General features: G+C 39.6%; 1 protein-coding gene across 1 annotated transcript in view; it reads left to right on the top strand.

Annotated features, from left to right (window-relative positions):
* Window positions 1–23,564, top strand: part of GDPD4 (glycerophosphodiester phosphodiesterase domain containing 4) — a 109,240-nt gene that overhangs the window by 9,437 nt on the left and 76,239 nt on the right. Inside the window, exons 3-7 of the mRNA XM_078057501.1 lie at window positions 6,627–6,720; window positions 9,119–9,178; window positions 21,767–21,865; window positions 21,937–22,030; window positions 22,844–22,921. Coding sequence (XP_077913627.1) covers window positions 6,627–6,720; window positions 9,119–9,178; window positions 21,767–21,865; window positions 21,937–22,030; window positions 22,844–22,921 — 425 coding nt within the window. The remainder of the gene's footprint in view (window positions 1–6,626; window positions 6,721–9,118; window positions 9,179–21,766; window positions 21,866–21,936; window positions 22,031–22,843; window positions 22,922–23,564) is intronic.

The following is a 23,564-nucleotide window of genomic DNA, read 5'->3' as shown; positions in this document are numbered from 1 at the left end:
TAGTCTCCTCACTCAGTATCAGTCTGTTCAGATTTTCTATTTCTTCATGATTCATGTTGTATGTTTCTAGGAATTTATATATTTCTTGTAGGTTGTCTAGTTTGTTGGCATATAGTTGGTCATAGCAGTTGCTTATGATCCTTTTTATTTCTGTGGTATCAGTTGGAGTGTCCCCCTTTCATTTGTAATTTTATTTATTTGGGTCTCTCTTTCTTCCTTGGTTAGTCTTGCTACAGGTTTGTTAATTTTGTTTACCTTTTCAAAGAGTCAACTTTTAATTTTGTTAATCTTTTTTGCTGTTTTCCTGCTCTCTATTTTACTCATTTACCAAATAAATTGGCCCATGAATGAAGGGAGGGCCTTGCAGAAGGACCTTGCTACACAACCAAAAGTATATACTGTCAGTCTTCCTCCTAGTCCCCCCCCCCCCACCCCGCAAAGAATCTCTGGTCGTTTACCAAGGTGGTTGTGCATGGGGTTGTACTTTTGGGGGAATTAGTGTACACTGACACTGAACTGATAGGAATTTCTGGAGATGTTGAAAACACCACTGTGACTCACTAGGTAGAATAAGGCTTTCAGATGATAGGTGATGGATGGCACTTTGGCTCATGTCCATCTCTACAATGGGTCTAGTGGGTCCCCAAACACAGTTTGTGGTTATTTCTCTAGTTCTGGAATGTATAGTTGGAATAAACATACTCAGCAGCAAGCAGAATTCTCACTAAATACTCCCATCATCAAATAGAAGTTGTATGTATGAGTGCATTCCCACAGGTTCTAATGCCATAAGTAAGTTTCATGGGCAGTTTTCCATTGCTGCGATAGCAAATTACTACAAATTGGGTGGCCTAAAACAATACGAATTTATTATCTCACAGTTCTATAGGTCAGAAGTCAGGTATACTCAGCTGGGTACTCTGCTTAGGATCTCATAATGCTGAAATCAAGGTGCCAGCTGCTCTGATCTTTTCTCTGTAGTCTCTGGGTGAGAATGTACTTCTAGGTTTATTCAGTTGTTGGCAGAATCCATGTATTTCTGGTTGTAGGAGTGAAGAGCCCTTCCTTTGGTGGTTGTCAGATGAAAGTTGTTCTCACCTGCTAGAAGCCAGTGCATTCTTTAGCTTGTGGCCTTCTCTGTCTTCTAAGCTAGCAACTGGGTGTCAAGTCCTTCTCACACTGCAAATTTCTCTGAGTTCTTTTTCATCTCTCTGACTTCCTCTTACGCCCCCCTCTTCTGATTTTAAGAGTTCATGTGATTACATTGGATTGACCCAGATAATCCAGGTTAATCTCCCTATTTTAAAGTCAGCTGATTAGTAACCTTAATTACATCTGCAAAGTTCCTTTTACCATCTAAAATACCATTACTACTGGTGTGACACCAGAGGACAAAGGTCATGGGTGCCAGAATTCTGCTTGTCCATCCCTCTCTCCCTCGTTTCTTCCCCCCATATATATATTTTTTTTCTCTTCTTCCATTCTTCTACCATTCAAAATAGTATATGTTAATAGTAAGTAGTTAACCATATATATCGGTACTTAAATTAGAGGTATAACCATCACCCATTGGTGAGAACTCTCACCTCTTTTGGAGAGAAGATTGATGTATTTTTAGTTGTATGAGAGATAATTGCGTCATGTTAGACAGAAAATAAGGGTAGTTTGTAGAGGTGTGCATGGATACCAAGTTGACCTTGAGTGGACTGGGATAGTGTACTTTCTGGCCCAGCTCAACTATAACTACATTTCTGAGAATTCCATTCCCAATATAAGATTGAGTTAGGATTAGTCACAAGAGAAATTTGCATAAAATTTGGATGTGGGAAGTGAATCAGCAGCCACTGTTTTATACTCTGAAGGTCAGCGATGTGCCCAGGCATTATGGCAGCCTTCATGCAATGTCAGTATCTGATAGTTCATTCGTTGGCCTGGGATGGCACCTCAGCCCACATACTCCCTGACCTTGCCAGATCTTTTTTAGTTTCTTCATGTCCTAGGCCACAGTAATGAAAGGCGCCAACTTTTCTACATGTCACTCTTTTCATCAAGGTTGGAGGCAGTTGTTAAACTTAACATTTATTACGTGGAGCACAGAGTACTGGATGATGAGTCAAGGCAACAATAGTGGTGAGTGGTGGTTCAGCAGCAGACCACCAGAGAAATCAAAAGAGAAGTTTATTACTTATAAGTACGGGAGGAAGTACCTGGCACACTTCAAAGGGGCACACAGAAGGTCAAGGCAGAAAGAGAGGCAGGACCTGGGGCACACGCCTTTTTTAGGGTCCTTGAGTGGAGTGTTTTAGGGTTCCTGGGCTAGGGCCAAATTGATCAGTTCAAACTAAAAGAGCAGCAATTTGGTAAGCACCATGAGTCTTATCTAAGGGGCATATAAGGCATACAGGCACTAGGAAGCGGAGGACTTGATCCCAGCGGCTGTTGGGAGAGACCTATCAGGAACTTACATTTGCTTGTGACTTTGTGGGATGCTATATAGGGCATGTACTTCCCTAAGGGAGCCTGTGTCAGTTTAAGGTCCCTGCAGGCCACTTGGCCAAACAAAATGGATGTTGAGGCAGCAATACCATGGACTAGCTTAGCTAAATGCTTGACATGGTGATAGACAGACACATGTTCCATTGTCTGTGTGTCTCCTCATAGGTTCCAGTCTGTCCTCATGTGTTTCAGTTTGTCTTTGTGGGTTCCAGTTGCTCATTATGGGTTTTAGTTCTCTCATATGTCATGTCCAGTTTTCCTTCCCAACTGCTGGCCTGACTTCTAGCAACTTTAGGCCAAATATCAGAACAGATGTAACAGCCTTATATAGCCTTCTCTAATAGCTTCTATAATAGCATAAGGTCTAATCCCTACAATAAATTATTTCCTGACTGATCCCAGAGCAATAAAATATTTTAATCATTTTGGAAAAGTTCTCAGCCACTGTCTTTTCAAATACTGTTTGTACCCCATTTTTTATCATCTCTACTTTTGGAACTTTAATTTTATGTGTATTAGAACTTCTTTACCCCCAGGTGCCTTAATCTTCTGTATTTTTCGTGTATTTGTTCATGTGTCTCTGTTTCATTCTTGGTATTTTTTTCTGACCTATCTTTTGTTTAACATATTCTTTTATTTTTTTAATTGATCTCCTTTTAAATAGTTCTCTACTGAAATTCTAGTCTAAACATTTTAAGGATATTTATTTAGAAGTCTGTGTCTGATATTTTTCTTACCTATATTTGCTGAAGATCTTTTTATGTTGTCCTCCCTTCCTCCCTTCTTCCTTCCTCTTTTAAGTAGGTTCCATGCCCAGCATAGAGCCCAACACAGGGCTTGAACTCACAACCCTGAGATTAACACCTGAGCTGAGATCAAGAGTTGGACACTTAACTGACTGAGCCACCCAGGTGCCTCTGTTGTCCTTCTTTCTTTAGGCATTCACTAATGTGGTCTCCTCTCCTGGTGTGCCCAGTTGTTTTGCTTGAGTGCCAGACATTGTTTATAAAAAGTTTGTATAGGTGATTTGAGGCCTTGAATTACATTATGTCCTCTCAGTTACTCTGACAAGTAACTAGGTGTATTAGCAAATCCTATTCACCTTAATTTAGTTTGATGTACTTAAATGGTTCAAAGCTAGGATTCAGTTCCCCAAAAGCAGTGTATTTCTGGATTGTGTTTATTCCTAGGATGTAGCCTTGGAAGGTCCCAAATCAAAGTGTATAGTGTTTATCAGATTACCCTTCTCACTTTTTTGTCCTCCTAACCCTGCAAGATACAGGAAGCCCTCCTTTTTATCCCAGTCACTTCTAAAGAAAAATCATTCAAATGCCAAGTTATGTCTGTTGATTTCCTCTCTTATTTGGATCTTGGTTCCATAGTTCTTCACTGTTTATTGGCTCCCTGATGCCTTCATTTAGATTTTAAAGAACATATCCAGCTTTTTTATTTTTTATTTTATTTTATTTTTTTTTTTTTTAAGATTTTATTTATTTATTTGACAGAGAGAGACACAGAGCAGGAACACAAGCAGGGGGAATGGGAGAGGGAGAAGCAGGCTTCCCGCTGAGCGGGGAGCCCGATGTGGGGCTCGATCCCAGGACCCTGGGATCATGACCTGAGCCGAAGGCAGACGCTTAACCGACTGAGCCACTCAGGCGCCCCCATATCCAGCTTTTTTAGTTGTTGTTACCTTTAGCTAGAGAGAGGTAGAGCAGAATTTTTGATGGGGTAGCTGTCACTTTCCTTCTTCTCCACCCCCCCAACCCCGTGTGTATTGTGGGGTTAAACTTGTCTCCCCATTCCTTATGTTATGTGAAAGTTCTCAGTGGCTCACCATGATGTGCCTTTTTTTTGTTTCCTCAGAATTACTGTCAGCTGACAATTGGTGGTACTAATATAATTGAGGTATCTAAGATATGTATTTGGGAAGAGGCAAGAAAGCTGCCTTGTGCAGCTATGGGAAAGCAGGGATGGGGTCCTGGAAGATTTCTTTAAGCATTGGTGCAGTGAATGTGGATTTAGACAAAGTTGCATTGACTAGGCTTCCTAACAGGCTTTCTCTATTGAATGATAGAGAAAAGGGGGATGTGATTATGGTGCTGGGGTATATAAAACAAATGACCTGGAGCAGAGAGAAAGCTGCTTGAAAATACTAAGTCATAAGAAGCCTAAATTGGACAATCCATGTAGAGTGAGCCTACTGCATATTCATCAGCAACTGTATATTCCCAGATTAAAGGAGTGATGGCCAAGAAAGACTTGCTTTTTTAATTCCCACAGATGTGTAGTCAGTCACTTAAGCTAACTCCTTTTCATTCTTCTCACTCCCTTTTGTTATCTACCCCCTGCCCCAAACCACCACCAAGAGTACGTACAGATGAATGGGACAGGAAGAAGTAGAAAAGGGAGAGAGAAAAAAAAAAATCACAGCTCTTCCTTTGCCTGAAGTTCATAGCAGGTGGATGAGAACTTCACTTGAGTTTGGTGAGAGAGTTTTGAGCTGAACTAAACTAATAATAATATTTACATGTGATTGAATATACAAAAGAAGGTTGAAAGGAAGTGGGGAAAAAATCTAATGTGGCTAGAGAAATGATTAGAAAAGATAGAGGCACCATTAAATGGCAAACTTTAGCTTTCCATTCTCACTTGAAAGCAAAGCCAATATCATTTCTTGGTTAAATTGTTCTATTAATCCGTTGGCTGTATCTAGACTGATATTAAGTCCATCTTTCATTTTCTTTCAAGAACTTTATTTGATTGTTTTGATTATCCCTGTTCTTGTATTAAAACATCATATTCTTGGGGCCCCTGGCTGGCTTAGTAGAACATGCGACTCTTGATCTCGGGGTTTTCAATTCAATTCCCATGTTGGGTGTAGAGATTACTTAAAATAAAATCTTTAAAAAAAGGCAAAAACATATTCTTGTTATATCCTCCCTTTATTTCTCTAAAATTCTGAAATATATTTGTTTTGTGATTCTTTTCTGATTGCTCTATTGCTCTGTTTTCTTGGATGCAAGTTATTCTATTTGTCAGCTTTATTGGATTCATTTGTTGACATTGGATGATTTCTGATTTCTGGTTGTAAGCTCATCTACAGAATACTGTTCCCAGTGTCTTGATTTGTGATAGTTCTCGATATGGTGACTGCTTGTCTGTTTGTTTCTTCTGGGTGTGTCTTACAGCCCCTGACCAAAGAGAATTTCCTTTGTTATTTTTAATGTGGTTATATGTTCATTATTCTATATTTTATATTATTAAAATATGATTTCTCCAGGTTTTATATTGAGAGAAGTTAATTTCTATTATCTGGAAATGAGTGTAAATTATTTGACATATAATATCTAGACCAAGTATAACACTGTTTCTCTTAGCAAATCATTAGCAGGTTTCTCTTATAACCTACTTTCAGAACAGAACACATTTGAACTGTTTTTATTTTATTTTATTTTTTTTAAAGATTTTATTTATTTATTTGACAGAGACATAGCGAGAGAGGGAACACAAGCAAGGGGAGTGGGAGAGGGAGAAGCAGGCTTCCCGCTGAGCAGGGAGCCCGATACGGGGCTCAATCCCAGGACCCTGGGATCATGACCTGAGCCAAAGGCAGACACTTAAGGATTGAGCCACCCAGGCGCCCCTGAACTGTTTTTAAAAGACCCAAATCTCCTAGTTCTAGCATAGAGCATTTAATATGGTAGCTAATTACAATTATTTTAGAAAATATACATGCAAATGGACAAAGAACCTGCCAAAATGGAAAATACTAATTTTATTAAGGTGATGAACTTAAGGATGACTTTTTCTCTTTTGACTTTCCAGAATTTCTGTATTATTATATTATTTTTTTAAAGAGGACATAATTTTTGAGTATATATTCTAAATAACTTAAAAAAATCCTACCACTAATACAGACCCCCAGTAAAGTACCCAGTTGCCTCTAGGATAAAGTTAAAACTTCTCAACTAAATATCTCCAAAGCTCTTCACAGATCTGTTCTCAGATTGCTTCTCTTACCTCCTTCCATTTTCTTATGCTTCATTTAGTCCAGTCTTGTTCCCCACCCTTGACACAGACACTACTAATTTCTGCTATGTTTTAAGGATTGAAACACATTTTTGCAGGGTCATATTTCTAGGCACAGGATACTGGTTCTTTTGGTCCATTGTTTTGCTGAGTTTATTTGGGATCCTGGCTGCCTACTGTACATTGCTGGTGGTGAGTAATATTTCATTGCAGTTGGTGAGTAATATTTTGCATTTCTCTTACTCCTTTCTGAGTAGCCTCGTGAAGTGCTCCTGTCTGGGATAGTATCCAATAGGTGCTGAGAACCTTCATAAAATAAGATCACTCTTGTCTTGGCAGAGTTGGGGTTTACATCAGCTACTTGAATCTTAGGCACAAAGGATGGATGAAGGAAAGAAAGGCTTGTGCTATTAAAGGATCTGTCTTGCAACCTTCCCTTTTAAAGGGTGGCAGAACATCCTTTTTTTAATCTTGTTTCATAGCCTATTTTATGGTTCAATGTTGTTATTTTCAACACTCCAGATTCACATTAGCAGTACCTTTACATATTGAACTACCTCATTTCATATCCTGTCTCCTGAGAATCAGTCTTTCTGGGCCTTACAAATTAACTAGTTTTTTAAACGTATTCTAATGTGCAAATGCACGTTAGTCCTCTAGTCCAGGTGCAGAGTACATTTTATCAAGTCTTTTGGCAAATAGTGACCCTGTCTCTGTTGCCTGACATACTAGTGTAGTGTGGTATGAGAAATTCAGGCCAAGCAAGAGAAAAGTCTGTAGAAGTGGAAAGCTATGGGAGGATAACTTTCAGGTAATGGGAGTTTTTCAGTGCCCACTTATCCATAGGACGTATATATCTTTCTCTGATTTCACAATTCCCTGTCCTTACTGATTTCCTTTCTGATGAGAAAACCCCAACCCACCAAATCCATTGCCATTTGCATTTTTTCAACAAAATTTATTAATCACTGTATGAGTGCTAAGTACTGAGTATACAGTGATCAGCAAAACATGCAGTTTTTATTTTCATGCAGGGCACTTCAAAGAGATAGGTATGAGATGTAAAGTTATGAAAGTGTCTTAATTCAATGAGTGTTAACTCTAATAGGACAACTAACTCATAGACAAAAATAACTGACACAAGCAGAACATTACATTTGTCATCAGAGAAGCCTTAAAAAAGTTCTGTATGGGTTCTGAGAAGGAAGAAGTGACTTTCAGCCAAGAGGATTAAGTAAGACTTCTTGGAAGAGGTGGCACTGATGTGTGATCTTGAAGGGGTGGTAGATTTGGACATGTGTATATGGGGATGGGGGAAGAACATTCCAGGCTGTGGGAACATTATGACAAAGGTGGCGAGACAAAAATACGGAGTGTGGCTAGATAACAGGGCAGGGTCAGTTCTGTTAGCATGTAGGGCATAATGAAGAATAATGGGGAACATAGCTAAAAAGATAGGCTTGTGACAGATTTTGGAAGGTCTGGAAATAAGGCTAAGACATTTGGCATACATCAGATTTCTATTTTAGGAAAACCATCCTGGAAATTGTGGTGTGGAGGGTGGCTGTAGGCAGGGAGGCTGGTTAGAAACTTTTCTTTTTAATGGGGAAAATGCAGATGAAGGATGTGCTCTGGGCCAAACTCTGGCCACTGACTTGTACTGCTTTTATACACAGTGAACATGAAATGGTATAGCTAGCTTCTAAGGTGGGAATGAGTTCTAGTGTCCAACAAGGCAATATATTATAACTACAACAAAGTTTCTACTCTACCCTACTTCTTTTTGGGTACATACAGTGGCAACAACAGTGCACAAAGAGGAAGACCTGAGTTCTATTTCTATTGTTAGGTTACTTCGTAACCTTGGTCAAGTCATATAACCCTTTGAGCCTCCATTTCTTTTCTTTCAAATGCGAATGATAATATTTAATAAAATGGTATTTTATGGGGCTGGAAAAAGAACAAATGAAATCAGATACATAAAATTATTTCGATAAAAAGATTAAGAACTTTATACATTCCAACTCTCATTAATATCCTGAGCATCTAAGGGTTCTGATTTTGTTTAGATTAGATTCAAATCTGATTAAGATTTATTGACTAAATATCAGGTTAACAACAGTAGTTAACAGTTGTAACAATGGCACCGATTCCTCAAGAGAGAACTTTTAAATAACCCATTGGAAGGGCTGGCCTCTGCCGTCTTTTCTCTCACAAGTGTGTCTAAGTAATACCATGAATACAGTTCATCATGGGGAAAAGAAATTGGTAGGAACTCAGGAAGGATATCAGTGTGGTGATTGTCATGAGACTCCAGAAACGAGAATAATTCTTCCTGGGGGTGCTGGTGAATGTTACAAATAGAAGATGACCTTTGAACTGCCTTTGAAGAAGCATCAGTGGCATGGGGAGGGAGAGCTTCTCAGGCAGGGGAGCAGCATGGCAAACTACCAGAGGCTGCAAAGTGCAGGTATAGCAAGAAGTGAATGTAGTGCTAGACTGTGAAAGGAATTTTGAGCTACAGAACAGTGCTTTGCCTAGCAACTTGGTGATTTCAAAATAACCTCCTTTTTCTTCTTTGCTTTTCCAGGTACTTGCATTTTTGTTGGTTTGGGAAGGGTATGAACCAAACCTGCACTGGTCTCATAAGGTAGGACACTGAACCTTTGTAGGAGCTCTTGGGCCAGGACTGAATGTGCCTCTTAGGCACTCAGTGTTAAGTAGAGTCACCCTTTCTTTCATTGTTCCCCTTAGAAAGAAGAGATCTGTTTACACTGTTTTAACGGAAATAATTAAATTTCTAACAGATATAACTGATTTACTGAAGGAACTGAACGCAAACTTTATTTTTTTTTTCACCCCTCCTTGTTAAACTCACTCTGTGACTCTGTTCTTCCCATCACATCTTAGGCAAACTCCATTACTTTCTCAGTCCTTTATAGTCATAAGAACATTCTCATTTTAGTCATTAAAAATTTCAGTTCATTGTAATAACCCAAACTGCAACATTATAAGATTTTTTCCTCTCCTTATTTGGACTTAACCCAGGCCTGGAAACCTGCAGTGATAGCGAGAGCATGATGGTCCTTTTACCTGTCTTTTCACCAGAATAGGGCACAGGGGAAAAGGAGATAGAATAAACGAACACAGTTGCACAAAGAGGGGTAAGAGGGTCATCTGGGGTTGATGCTGTCAGGACCAGATAAATGTACAGTTGTTCGCTTTTTATCTGATAGGCTTTTTCTGTGTGTATTTTCAGAGACCCTTCTGCTGAGAACCTTGACTACACCTTTCTTGGTGGAGTCAGTGTCTGTCTTCCTATACACCCGGAAATTTCTTGAGGTCTTTTTAACCTTCCCTTAGTTTGGAGCCCTTTTTTTTTTTTTAAGATGTTATTTATTTATTTGACAGAGAGACAGCAAGAGAGGGAACACAAGCAGGGGGAGTGGGAGAGGGAGAAGCAGGCTTCCCGCCGAGCAGGGAGCCCGATGTGGGGCTCGATCCCAGGACCCTGGGATCATGACCTGAGCCGAAGGCAGATGCTTAACGACTGAGCCACCCAGGCGCCCCTAGTTTGGAGCCCTTTAAAATGACTCCAGAATGGTGTCTCTCAAAGGATCTGAATCTGTTCCACAGAAAACAACATCTTTGCCCCATCTGTGGACATGCAGCTCATTTCCAAGATAGCCTCCCTCATTTTGTTCTGCCATGGGCTTGAGCACCTCCAGCCACAGCCTCTTGCCTTTCTGTAGACTTTTTTCAGGCATGGTTTGATACCATATTTTGTTTTTCCTTAAACCCAGGAACATATCAAACTCTGAGTGGTCCCCTTAAATTTCCTCTTTCTCAAATGAAAAGTATGAACTGGAAATGTAAATTTAAGAGTTATTAGAATAGATCAAAATTGAAATCATGAGATCTTACAGGGAAAGAATGTAGATTGAGAAGTGAAAAAATAGGCCTTATTGAGATCACCATCTGTTTTGGAGTTGGGACACCATGATCATATGGTCACTACCAAGAGTCATGTGAAATCTAAAAAACACCCAGATGAATAGACAAAAAGCAAAATCAGACTGATAAATACAAAGAACAAACTGATGGTTGCAGGGGAGCGGGGGTAGGGGGCATTGGGCAAAATGGGTGAAAGGGAGCACGAGATACAGGCTTCCACTTAAGGAATGAATAAGTCACAGGAATAAAAGGTACAGCATAGGGAATATAGTCCACGGTATTCTAATAGTGTTGCATGGTGACAGATGGTAGTTACACTTGGGGTGAGCATAGTGTAACATAGAGAATTGTAGAAAATGAAAATGCTGATTTGAAAAGATATATGAACCCCTGTGTTTATCGTAGCATTATTTACAGTAGCTAACATATGGAAGCAGCTCGTGTCCATCAATAGATGAATGGATAAAGAAGATGTGGTATACATACGTAATGGAATATTACTCAGCCATAAAAAATGAGATCTTGATATTTGCAACAATGTGGATGGGCCTAAAGGATATTATGCTAAGTGAAATAAATCAGAGAAAGACAAATACCATATGACTTCACTTGTATGTGGACTCTAAAAAACAAAACAAATGAACAAACAAGAAGCAGAAACAGACCTATAAACACAGAGAACAAACTGGTGGTTGCCAGAGGGGAGGGGATAAGCAAAAAGGGGGTAATTAAGTGGGGAGTGGACGGTATAGCTTCCAGTTACAGAATGAATAAGTTACAGAGATGAAAGATGGTATAGCATAGGGAATATAGTCAGTGGTATTGTAATAGTGTTGTATGGTGATAGATGGTAGCTTGAGGTGAGCATAACATAATATATAGATTTACGCAATCACTATGTTGTACACCTGAGACTTTTGGAACATTGTGTGTCAACTATATTTCAATTAAAAAAAACACACTCCACATTTTAAGTCCCAAGAGCAGAATGTATCCTAATATAGAAGAGGAAAGACATTTTTATGAGTAGCTGCATTTAACAGATTCACAATTCTCCAAGAGAAAATGTTTTATATGTACCTTCTAATTGCCTGTATCCTTTGAATCATAAATAAGTTTGGTGTTGGGTAGATCATAGAATCCTATGCGATTCATGTGACCCTGATGGACCTGGGCAAAGTAAATTGAAAACCTTCTGGAAGGATTCAATATTGAAGATGTCCTGAAGAACATTTGTGATTCATGGGAAGAGGTCAAAATATCAACATGAACAGGAGTTTGGAAAAAGTGGATTTCAACTCTCATGGATGACTGTGAGGGGATCAGGACTTGAGGGAGTAACTGCAGACATGGTGGAAATAGCAAGAGAACTAGAATTAGAAGTGGAGCTCAAGGATGTGACTGAACTGCCGTAGTCTTATGATAAAACATGGATGGATGAGCAGTTACTTGTTATGGATGAGTAAAGAAAGTGGTTTCTTGAGATGGAATCTACTGGTGAAGATGCTGTGAAGATGGTTAAAATTACACAAAAGATTTAGAATATTACATAAACTCAGTTGGTAAAGCAGTGGCAGGGTTTGAGAATATTGACTTCAATTTTGAAAGAAGTTTTACTGTGAGTAAAACACGGTCAAACAGCATCACATGCTATAGAGAAATCATTCGTGAAAGGTACAGTCAATCAATGCAGCAAACTTCATTGTAGTCTTATTTTAAGAAACTGCCACAGCCACCCCAGCCTTCAGCAACCACCACCTGATGAATCAGCAGCCATCATCACTGAGGCAAGACCATCCACTGGCAAAAACATTATGACTCACTGAAAGCTCAGATGATGGTTAACATTTTTAGCAATAAAGTATTTTAGAATTGAGATATATACATTGTTTTTTTTCTTTTTTTTATTAACATAATGTATTATTTGTTTCAGGGGTTCAGGTCTGTGATTCATCAGTCTTACACAATTCACAGCACTCACCATAGCACATACCCTCCCCAATGTCCATCACCCAGCCACCCCATCCCTCCCACCCCCCTCCACTGCAGCAACCCTCAGTTTGTTTCCGGAGATTAAGAGTCTCTTATGGTTTGTCTCCCCCTCCGGTTTCATCCTGTTTCATTTTTCCCTCCCTTCCCCTATGATCCTCTGTCTTGTTTCTCAAATTCCTCATATCAGTGAGATCATAAGATAATTGTCTTTCTCTGATTGGCTTATTTCACTTAGCATAATACCCTCTAGTTCCATCCACGTCGTTGCAAATGGCAAGATTTCAATTTTTTGATGGCTGCATGATATTCCTGTGTGTGTGTGTGTGTGTGTATGTATATGTGTGTGTATATATATATATAAATATATATATATATATAAATAAATATATATATATATGACATCTTCTTTATCTGTTCATCTGTTGATGGACATCTAGGCTATTTCCATAGTTTGGCTATTGTGAATATTGCTGTAAACATTGGGGTGCAGGTGCCCCTTTGGATCATTACATTTGTATCGTTGGGGTAAATACCCAGTACTGCCATTGCTGGGTTGTAGGGTAGCTCTATTTTCAACTTTTTTTTTTTTTTTTTAAAGATTTTATTTATTCATTCATGAGAGACAGAGAGAGAGACAGAGGCAGAGGGAGAAGCAGGCTCCTCACGGAGCAGGGAGCCCGATGTGGGACTCGATCCCAGGACCCTGGGATCATGACCTGAGCCGAAGGCAGACGCTTAACCGACTGAGCCACCCAGGCGTCCCCATTTTCAACTTTTTGAGGAGCCTCCGTACTGTTTCCCAGAGTGGCTGCACCAGCTTGCATTCCCACCAACAGTGTAGGAGGGTTCCCCTTTCTCCGCATCCTCGCCAACATCTGTCGTTTCCTGACTTGTTAATTTTAGCCATTCTGACTGGCGTGAGGTGGTATCTCGTTGAGGTTTTGATTTGGATTTCCCTGATGCCGAGCCATGTTGAGCACTTTTTCATGTGTCTGTTGGCCATTTGGATGTCTTCTTTGGAAAAATGTCTGTTCATGTCTTCTGCCCATTTCTTGATTGGATTATTTGTTCTTTGGGTGTTGAGTTTGATAAGTCCTTTATAGATTTTGGATACTAGCCCTTTATCTGATATGTCATTTGCAAATATCTTCTCCCATTCTGTCGTTGTCTTTTGGTTTTGTTGACTCTTTCCTTTGCTGTGCAAAAGCTTTTTATCTTGATGAAGTCCCACTAGTTCATTTTTGCTCTTGCTTCCCTTGCCTGTGGGATGTTTCTAGGAAAAAGTTGCTGTGGCTGAGGTTGAAGAGGTTGCTGCCTGTGTCCTCTGCAAAGATTTTGATGGATTCCTGTCTCACATTGGGGTCTTTCATCCATTTTGAGTCTATTTTTGTGTGTGGTGTAAGGAAATGGTCCAGTTTCATTCTTCTGCATGTGGCTGTCCAATTTTCCCAACACCATTTGTTGAAGAGACTATCTTTTTTCCATTGGACATTCTTTCCTGCTTTGTCAAAGATGAGTTGACCATAGAGTTGAGGGTCCATTTCTGGGCTCTCTATTCTGTTCCATTGATCTATGTGTCTGTTTTTGTGCCAGTACCAGACTGTCTTGATGATTATAGCTTTGTAATAGAGCTTGAAGTCCAGAATTGTGATGCCACCAGCTTTCTTTTTCTTTTTCAACATTCCTCTGGCTATTTGGAGTCTTTTCTGGTTCCATACAAATTTCCATTTCTTTGAAAAAAGTTGATGGTATTTTGATAGGGATTGCATTAAATGTGTAGATTGCTCTAGGTAGCTTAGACATTTTCAAAATATTTGTTCTTCCAATCCATGAGCATAGAATGTTTTCTATTTCTTTGTGTCTTCCTCAATTTCTTTCATGAGTATTCTGTGGTTTTTCTGAGTACAGATTCTTTGCCTCTTTGGTTAGATTTATTCCTAGGTATCTTATGGTTTTGGGTTCAGTTGTAAATGGGATCGACTCCTTAATTTCTCTTTCTTCTGTCTTGTTGGTGTATAGAAATGCCATTGATTGCTTTTTCTTTTTTAAAAATTTTTTATTGTTAGGTTAATCACTATACGTTACATCATTAGTTTTTGATGTAGTGTTCCATGATTCATTGTTTGTGTATAACACCCAGTGCTCCATGCAGAATGTGCCCTCTTTAATACCCATCACCAGGCTAACCCATCCTCCCACCCCCTCCCTTCTAGAACCCTCAGTTTGTTTTTCAGAGTCCATTGTCTCTCATGGTTCGTCTCCCCTCCGATTCCCCCCCTTTACCCTTCCCCTCCTGCTATCTTTTTCTTCTTTTTTTTTTTTTAAACATATACTGTATTATTTGTTTCAGAGGTACAGGTCTGTGATTCAAGTCTTGCACAATTCACAGTGCTCACCATAGCACATACCCTCCCCAATGTCTATCACCCAGCCACCCCATCCCTCCCACCCCCCACCACTCCAGCAACCCTCAGTTTGTTTCCTGAGATTAAGAATTCCTCATATCAGTGAGGTCATATCATAAATGTCTTTCTCTGATTGACTTATTTCGCTCAGCATAACATCCTGCAGTTCCATCCACATCGTTGCAGATGGCGAGATCTCATTCCTTTTGATGGCTGCATAATATTCCATTGCATATATACACCACATCTTCTTTATCCATTCATCTGTCGATGGACATCTTGGCTCTTTTCACAGTTTAATGCCATTGATTTCTGTGCATTGATTTTATATCCTGCCACTTTACTGAGTTCCTGTATGAGTTCTAGCAGTTTTGGGGTGGAGTCTTTTGGGCTTTCCACATAAAGCATTATATCATCTGCAAACAGTGAGAGTTTGACTTCTTCCTTGCTGGTTTGGATGCCTTTTATTTCTTTTTGTTGTCTGATTGCTGAGGCAAGGACTTCTAGTACTGTGTTGAATAGCAGTGATAGTGGACATCCCTGCCATGTTCCTGACCTTAGGGGAAAAGTTCTGTTTATCCTCATCGAGAATGATATTCGCTGTGGGTTTTTCATAGATGGCTTTTATGATATTGAGGTATGTACCCTCTATGCCTATATTCTGAAGAGTTTTTTTTTTTTTTTAAGATGTTATTTATTTATTTGAGAGAGAGAGAATGAGAGAGAGCAAGCACATGAGAGGGGGGAGGGTCAGAGGGAGAAGCAGACTCCCTGTCGAGCAGGGAGCCTGATGTGGGACTCGATCCAGGGACTCCAGGATCATGACCTGAGCCGAAGGCAGTCGCTTAACCAACTGAGCCACCCAGGCGCCCCCACTCTGAAGAGTTTTTTATCAAGAAAGGATGCTGTACTTTGTCAAATGCTTTTTCTGCATCTACTGAGAGGATCATATGATTCTTGTTCTTTCTATTTATTTTTTTTAAAGTTTTTTTTTTAATTTCTTTATTTGACAGAGAGATAGCACAAGTAGGCAGGGTGGCAGGCAGAGGGAAAGGGAGAAGCAGGCTCTCTGCTGAGCAGGGAGCCCAATGCGGGGTTCGATCCCAGGACCCTGGGATCATGACCTGAGCCGAAGGCAGCCACTTAACCAACGGAGCCACCCAGGCGCCCCTGTTCTTTCTTTTATTAATGTATTGTATCACATTGATTGATTTGCAGATGTTGAGCCAACCTTGCAGCCCAGGAATAAACCCGACTTGGTCGTGGTCAATAATCCTTTTAATGTACTATTGGATCCTATTGGCTAGGATTTTGGTGAGAATTTTTGCACCCATGTTCATCAAGGTTATTGGTCTGTAATTCTCCTTTTTGATGGGGTCTTTGTCCATTTTTGGGATCACGGTAATGCTGGTCTTATAAAATGAGTTTGGAAGTTTTACTTCCACTTCTATTTTTTGGAATAGTTTCAGAAGAATTAGGTATTAATTCTTCTTTAATATTTGGTAGAATTCCCCTGGGAAGCCATCTGTCCCTGGGCTCTTGTTTGTTGGGAGATTTTTGATTACTGCTTCAATTTCCTTAGTGGTTATGGGTCTGTTCAGGTTTTTTGTTCCTTCCTGTTTCAGTTTTGGTAGTTTATACGTCTCTAAGAAAGCAGCCATTTCTTCCAAATTGTCTAATTTGCTGGCATATAGTTGCTCATAATATGTTCTTATAATTGTTCGTATTTCTTTGGTGTTGGTTGTGATCTCTCCTCTTTCATTCATGATTTTATTTATTTGGATCCTTTCTCTTTTCTTTTTGGTAAGTCTGGCCAGGGGTTTATCAATCTTATTAATTCTTTCAAAGAACCACCTTCTAGTTTTGTTGATCTGTTCTACTGTTTTTTGGTTTCTATTTCATTGATTTCTGCTCTGATCTTTACTATTTCTCTTCTCCTGCTGGGTTTAGGCTTTATTTGCTGTTCTTTCTCCAGCTCCTTTAGGTGTACGGTTAGGTTGTGTATTTGAGACCTTTCTTGTTTCTTGAGAAAGGCTTGTATTGCTCTATACTCTGCCTTTGCTGCATCCCAAAGATTTTGAACAGTAGTGATTTTCATTTGTTTCCATGAATATTTTTAAATTCTTCTTTAATTTCCTGGTTGACCAATTCATTCTTTAGTGGGATGCTCTTTAGCTTCCATGTATTTGAGTTCTTTCCAACTTTCCTCTTGTGATTGAGTTCTAGTTTCAAAGCATTGTGGTCCAAAAATATGCAGGGAATGATCCCAATCTTTTGGTACCAGTGGAGACCTGATTTGTGACCCAGGATGTGATCTATTCTGGAGAATATTCCATGTGCACTAGAGAAGAATGTGTATTCTGTTGCTTTGGGATGGAATGTTCTGATTATATCTGTGAAGTCCATCTGGTCCAGTGTGTCATTTAAAACCTTTATTTCCTTGTTGATCTTTTGCTTAGATGATCTGTCCATTTCAGTGAGGGAGGTGTTAAATTCCCCAACTATTATTGTATTATTCTCAATGTGTTTCTTTGATTTTGTTATTAATTGGCTTATATAATTGACTGCTCCCATGTTAGGGGCATAGATGTTTAAAATTGTTAGATCTTCTTGTTGGATAGACCCTTTAAGTATGATATAGTGTCCTTCCTCATCTCTTATTATAGTCTTTGGTTTAAAATCTAATTTGTCTGATGTAGGGATTGTCACCCCAGCTTTTCTTCTGATGTCCATTAGCATGGTAAATGGTTTTCCACCCCCTCGCTTTCAATCTGGAGGTGTCTTTGGGTCTAAAATGAGTCTCTTGCAGACAGCATATCGATGGGTCAGGTTTTTTTATCCAATCTGATACCCTCTGTCTTTTGATTGGGGCATTTAGCCCGTTTACATTCAGGGTAACTTTTTTTTTTTAAGATTTTATTTAGTTTCTGACAGAGAGAGACACAGCAAGAGAGGGAACAGAAGCAGAGGGAGTGGGAGAGGGAGAACAGGCTTCCCGCGGAGCAGAGAGCCCAATGCGGGGCTCGATCCCGGGACCCTGGGATCATCGCCTGAGCCAAAGGCAGACGCTTAATGACTGAGCTACCCAGGGGCCCCCAGGGTAACTATTGAAGGATATGAATTCAGTGCCATTGTATTGCCTGTAAGGTGACTGTTACTGTATATTGTCTCTGTTCCTTTCTGGTTTATGTTACTTCTAGGCTCCCTCTTTGCTTAGAGGACCCCTTTCAATATTTCTTGTAGGGCTGGTTTGGTGTTTGCAAATTCTTTTAGTTTTTGTCCTGGAAGCTTTTTATCTCTCCTATTTTCAGTGACAGCCTAGCTGGTTATAGTATTCTTGGCTGCATATTTTTCTCATTTAGTGCTCTGAATATATCATGCTAGTCCTTTCTGGCCTGCCAGGTCTCTGAGGATAGGTCTGCTGCCAATCTAATGTTTCTGCTGTTGTAGGTTACAGACCTCTTGTCCCGAGCTGCTTTCATAATTTTCTCTTTGTCTGTGAGACTTACAAGTTTTACTATTAGATGTTGGGATGTTGACCTATTTTTATTGATTTTGAGGGGGGTTCTCTATGCCTCCTGGATTTTGATGCCTGTTTCCCTCCCCATATTAGGGAAGTTCTCAGCTATAATTTGCTCCAATATACCTTCTGCCCCCCCCTCTCTTTCTTCTGGGATCCCAATTATTCTAATATTGTTTTATCTTATGGTATCACTTATCTCTTGAATTCTCCCCTCATGATCCAGTAGTTGTGTATGTCTCTTTTTCTCAGCTTCTTTATTCTCCATCATTTTGTCTTCTATATCACTAATTCTCTCTTCTGCCTAATTTATCCTAGCAGTTAGAGCCTCCATTTTTTTTACTATGTTATGTTAATCACCATACATTACATCATTAGTTTTTGATGTAGTGTTCCATGATTCATTGTTTGCATATAACACTCAGTGCTCCATACAGAACGTGCCCTCTTAAATACCCATTACCAGGCTAACCCATCCTCCCATCCCCCTCCCCTCTAGAGCCCTCAGTTTGTTTTTCAGAGTCCATCGTCTCTCATGGTTCGTCTCCCCCTCCAATTTCCCCCCCTTCAATCGTCCCCTCCTGCTATCTTCTTCTTCTTCTTTTTTTTTTTAACATATAATGTATTATTTGCTTCAGAGGTACAGATCTGTGATTCAACAGTCTTGCACACTTCACAGTGCTCACCATAGCACATACTCTCCCCAATGTCTATCACCCAGCCACCCCATCCCTCCCACTCCCCACCACTCCAGCAACCCTCAGTTTGTTTCCTGAGATTAAGAATTCCTCATATCAGTGAGGTCATGTGATACATGTCTCTCTCTGATTGACTTATGTCATTCTTTTTGATGGCTGCATAATATTCCATTGTATATATATACCACATCTTCTTTATCCATTCTCTCTCGATGGACATCTTGGTAGAGCCTTCATTTTTGATTGCACCTCATTAATATCCCTTTTGATTTCAACTTGGTTAGATTTTAGTTCTTTTATTTCTCCATAAAGGGATTCTCTAGTATCTTCCATGCTTTTTTCAAGCCCAGCTAGTATCTTTATAATTGTCATTCTGAACTCTAGTTCCGACATCTTACTAATGTCCATATTGATTAGGTCCCTGGCAGTTGGAACTCCCTCTTGTTCTTGTTTTTGAGGTGAGTTTTTTCATCTTGTCATTTTGTCCAGAGGAGAATAGATGAATGAGAGAACAAAATGCTAAAAGGCCCCAGAAAAATATACACTAAACAAATCAGAAGAGACCCGAAACCAGGGGGAAAAAAAGGAAAAAAAAAAAAAAAAAGATTTTAAAAAAGGAATCAATAAGATAAGAAGTTGGTTGAAAAAAGAAAAAAAATTTTTTTAAAAAAAGGAGAAAATGTGATCAGGTGGGAGACTAGAACAAAGCCATACACTAGATTTAGGGTATATTTTGATCTGTTAAAAGAAACTGTATCCCAAAATTTTAAAGAACGAAAAACTTACATTGAATTTTTCTTTTTTCCTTTTTCAACCAACATCTTGGAGGAGCCAAGAACTCAGGGCCACACTCCTCAGTGAGCCCTCAGAGAAAAGCAGTCCATCACTCCTGTCTCCCTGGTCTCCGGCCACTCTCCGAGCTCACCCGGCTTGTGACTGAGCATTTTTGTCTCTGGCACATGACCCCGTTTGGAGTCTCCAAACCCAGCAGATTCCTGCAGTGTTTTCCTGTGCCACTCCTCCCGGGGAAGAAGGGGAGTCTCCCCGGATCTGCTGCTTGTTGGGTCCCGGCTCGATGAACAGCGGCCCAAATGGGCCGCAGATCACGGTTTATGGCAACTCCGAGCTGAGAGCCCACTCCTCAGCTCCGTCTTTTTAGCTGGCTTCCCTGCTTTGATACCTGGGAGTTCTGCACTCAGGCACCCTCGGTCTTCATGTGACCCCAAGGGTCCTGAGACCACACTGTCCCAGTGAGGGTTCCATACCCCGCTTAGCCACTGGAGCTATGTCCCTCAGTGGAGCAGACTTCTAAAAGTTCCGATTTTGTGCTCTGCTGCTCTATCACTTACTGGTAGCCGGCTGACGGAGGCTCCCTCCCCCTGCGGTGTATCTTCCTGAATATCACCTCGGATTCACTCTTCTGCATGTCCTGCCTTCCAGAAAGTGGTTGCTTTTCTGTTCATAGAATTGCTGCTATTCTTTTCTTCAATCTCCTGTTCAGTTTATAGGTGTTCAGAATGGTTTGATAACTATCTAGCTGAATTCCTGGGACCAGAAGAAATTTAGGTCTCCTACTCCTCCACCATCTTGCTCCTCCTCCCTATATGTTGTTTTTTAAGATATAATGCTATTGTACACTTAATTGACTATAGTATAGTGTAAGCATAACTTTTATATGCACTGGGAAAGCAAAAAATTCATCTGACTTCCTTTATTGTAATAATGGCTTTATTGTGGTGATCTGGAACTGAATCTGCAGTTATGTCTGAAGTGTACCTGTACTTTTTCTTTTTTGTAATGTCCTTGTTGAATTCGGGCATGAATGTTTTGTTGGCTGTCAGAATATGTTCCCTCTTTGTCTATTCTCTGGAAGAGTTTGTTAAGGATTGGAAATATTTATTCCTTAAGTGTTTGGTAAATTAGCCATTTAAGCCAGCAAAGCCTGGAGGTATTTTATGAGAAGGTTTAATTATGGATTCAATTACTTTAATAAATAGATTATGGAAAGGAGGTAACTAAACACTCTTTAGGGGACAGTACAGATGTAAAAAAAACTATACATTTAAGGAGATAAAGTTGTGTTTTCTTTGTCTCAATGTTTTTTTCTCTGTGAAGTGTGTAGTGTTCTGGCAGGCAGATTTTTGTTTCCCTTTGTTCAACAAATATTTATTGGCCGCCTACTCTGTGCCAAACATTCTGCAAGGCAGTAAGGATATAATCATAAACATCATCCTTGATATCGTGAACATTATAGTCTGTTGGGGAAGGCATACATTGAAAAGGCAAGTACAAAATACTATTTATTTGTGATTGTATTGAGTCATATAGAAAAGTAGTGAACGTTTGTAATGGCCACTGTTGAAGCTGGTTGAAAGGTGCTAAGCAATGTTAAGGGCACAGTTGAGGCCGGAGATTATAAATTAGTAAAGGCATCAGACCACATAGCTGAGTAATTTTTTTCCCAGCCATGCTGTCCAGCAAAGACTTATTTATGCACAGAGAAGGTAAGTGGTTGGCTCCATTCCATATTGAAGATTTGCAAGATGGTTAGAGTAAAAGGATGAGGAAATGAGGTCGCTGACATTGTTGGGACACATATACAATTCCCAAGAACAGTTCTGATTCAGTCCTAGTGCCTAGTAGTCAGGAGATTCTTTCTGTTTCCCCAGATCCTGGTTCTGCTAGTGATTCTGATATGCTCATTTTTTTTGTGGATTTTATGCAAGTACTGGCAAGAAAGGTGGATGACAGCTGGGCTGTCACTGCAGGTAAGCATCATCCTATAGGTCTAGCACTGTCTATCTAGATGTATTCAGCCTAACTTTTGGCTTTCTCCCAGATCTTTGCTCCCTACGTGCACCTGAGCAGCATAACTGTGATGGTTATCCTTTCCTGGCCTGTAGGCTTCTACTTGATCCATTTGGAAGAAGAAGGTATGTCATGTGGTAGAATCTTACCTGTTTCTTTGAGCTTTGACTTTAGCTTGTGTTCTCTACTTAGCAAAATGCGAGTTTGGTAGATTGCTACCAGTACACCTCTTTGAAATTCATTTAGGTTGTTACTCCTACATGCTCTTTGTGGTCGAACTCACAACCATATGTGGCTTGTCATAGCATTTCCCTAGCCATTTCTTAAGAGGGATTCTTCTTCTAGAAAAATAAGAATTTTCTCTATGTTGTTACAGATTGTCTGGGAATGGATTAAGGGTGGGGTGAGAATAGAGGTACATTTTAATTTTATTTGACCAGAGTGATTGTACAAGTCACAGTAAGTTTAGTTTGTATCAGATATTACTAGTTTCAACTAATGAACTTATGATAGGTCCAGATATCCCTTGTTCCATCCTAGTAATTCAAAGCAGTGTCCCGTGAGTCCCTGACTCACAGCAGAAGCAGAAATGTCTGCCCCAGCCACTGATTGCCTCTCCATTCCTAATATGGAAACAAAAGAGAATCAGAGCTATATACTAAGTCGTTTTGAGAATAAAATTTTCTCGCAGCACCTTTACTAAAAAAGTAGGATCTTCCTTTCTTTACTGTCTCTCTTTTTACTCTTGGTTAAATAAGTAGTGTTTGCTTCCTGACTTGTGGGAGGATGCAGGTAAAAGAAAGACTGGATTGATACTTTTGCCATTGTGTGCTTGTACATGCGTGTATGAGTAAGTGGAAGTGAATTTTAGGCAATATTTCTGGGGCAGGATCTTAAAAGAGATAATAATGAACTCTTTTTCATTTCCTAAATTTTAGCTAGAATCAGAAGATACAAGATGACATATTATGACAGAGAAAGAACCAAGAGATGTAATATACTCACAAAGTTGAGAGGTTAGAGCTGGATATCTAGATTTGCAAGTGATTGGAGCATAAGTGGTAACTTAAAAATATGCAAATGTGTAAAATTCTCAGAGGTCTAAAATAGTAAGTGTTGGGGGAATGACCAGTGATAACAGATATTGTGGACAGGCTGTGTGTGTGTGTGGGTGTGTAGGAGAGAGAGAAAGAGGAGCAAATACCTAATATTTATTGATTACCTATTATTACTCATTACTGTTATATCAATTCTGTGAGGTAGATTTTAGCAGCAAGAAACCTCCATTTTTCAGAATGAAGAAAATGAAGATGCAGAGAGGTTAAGCAACATGTCCTTAGTCACACAATTAGAAACTGGTAGACTGTGGCTTTGAACTAAGATTTCTGTCAACTAGTGCTCCTTCCACTATTTTGCAGTGTCTTAAATATGGGCATTTTAGGCTTATCTTTACAGGCTTCAGGGCTTTTTCAGAACCAGCCAAACTACTCTTCCTTCTGAGAAGGTATTCCTTAACATTTTCTCCATCCTATGTCCTTCACAGTTCATTCCTTTATAAATTTAGAGTTCCAGTAATTTTTTCTTAATGGTATTGCTGATGTTTGGATATCCCTATACTTTAAAATCACTGAAAATAAGCAGGGATGTGACAGAAATAGA

The sequence above is a fragment of the Halichoerus grypus genome, chromosome 11, assembly GCF_964656455.1.
Source record: "Halichoerus grypus chromosome 11, mHalGry1.hap1.1, whole genome shotgun sequence".
Lineage (NCBI taxonomy): Eukaryota > Metazoa > Chordata > Mammalia > Carnivora > Phocidae > Halichoerus > Halichoerus grypus.
This window is presented reverse-complemented; position numbering and strand designations above follow the sequence as displayed.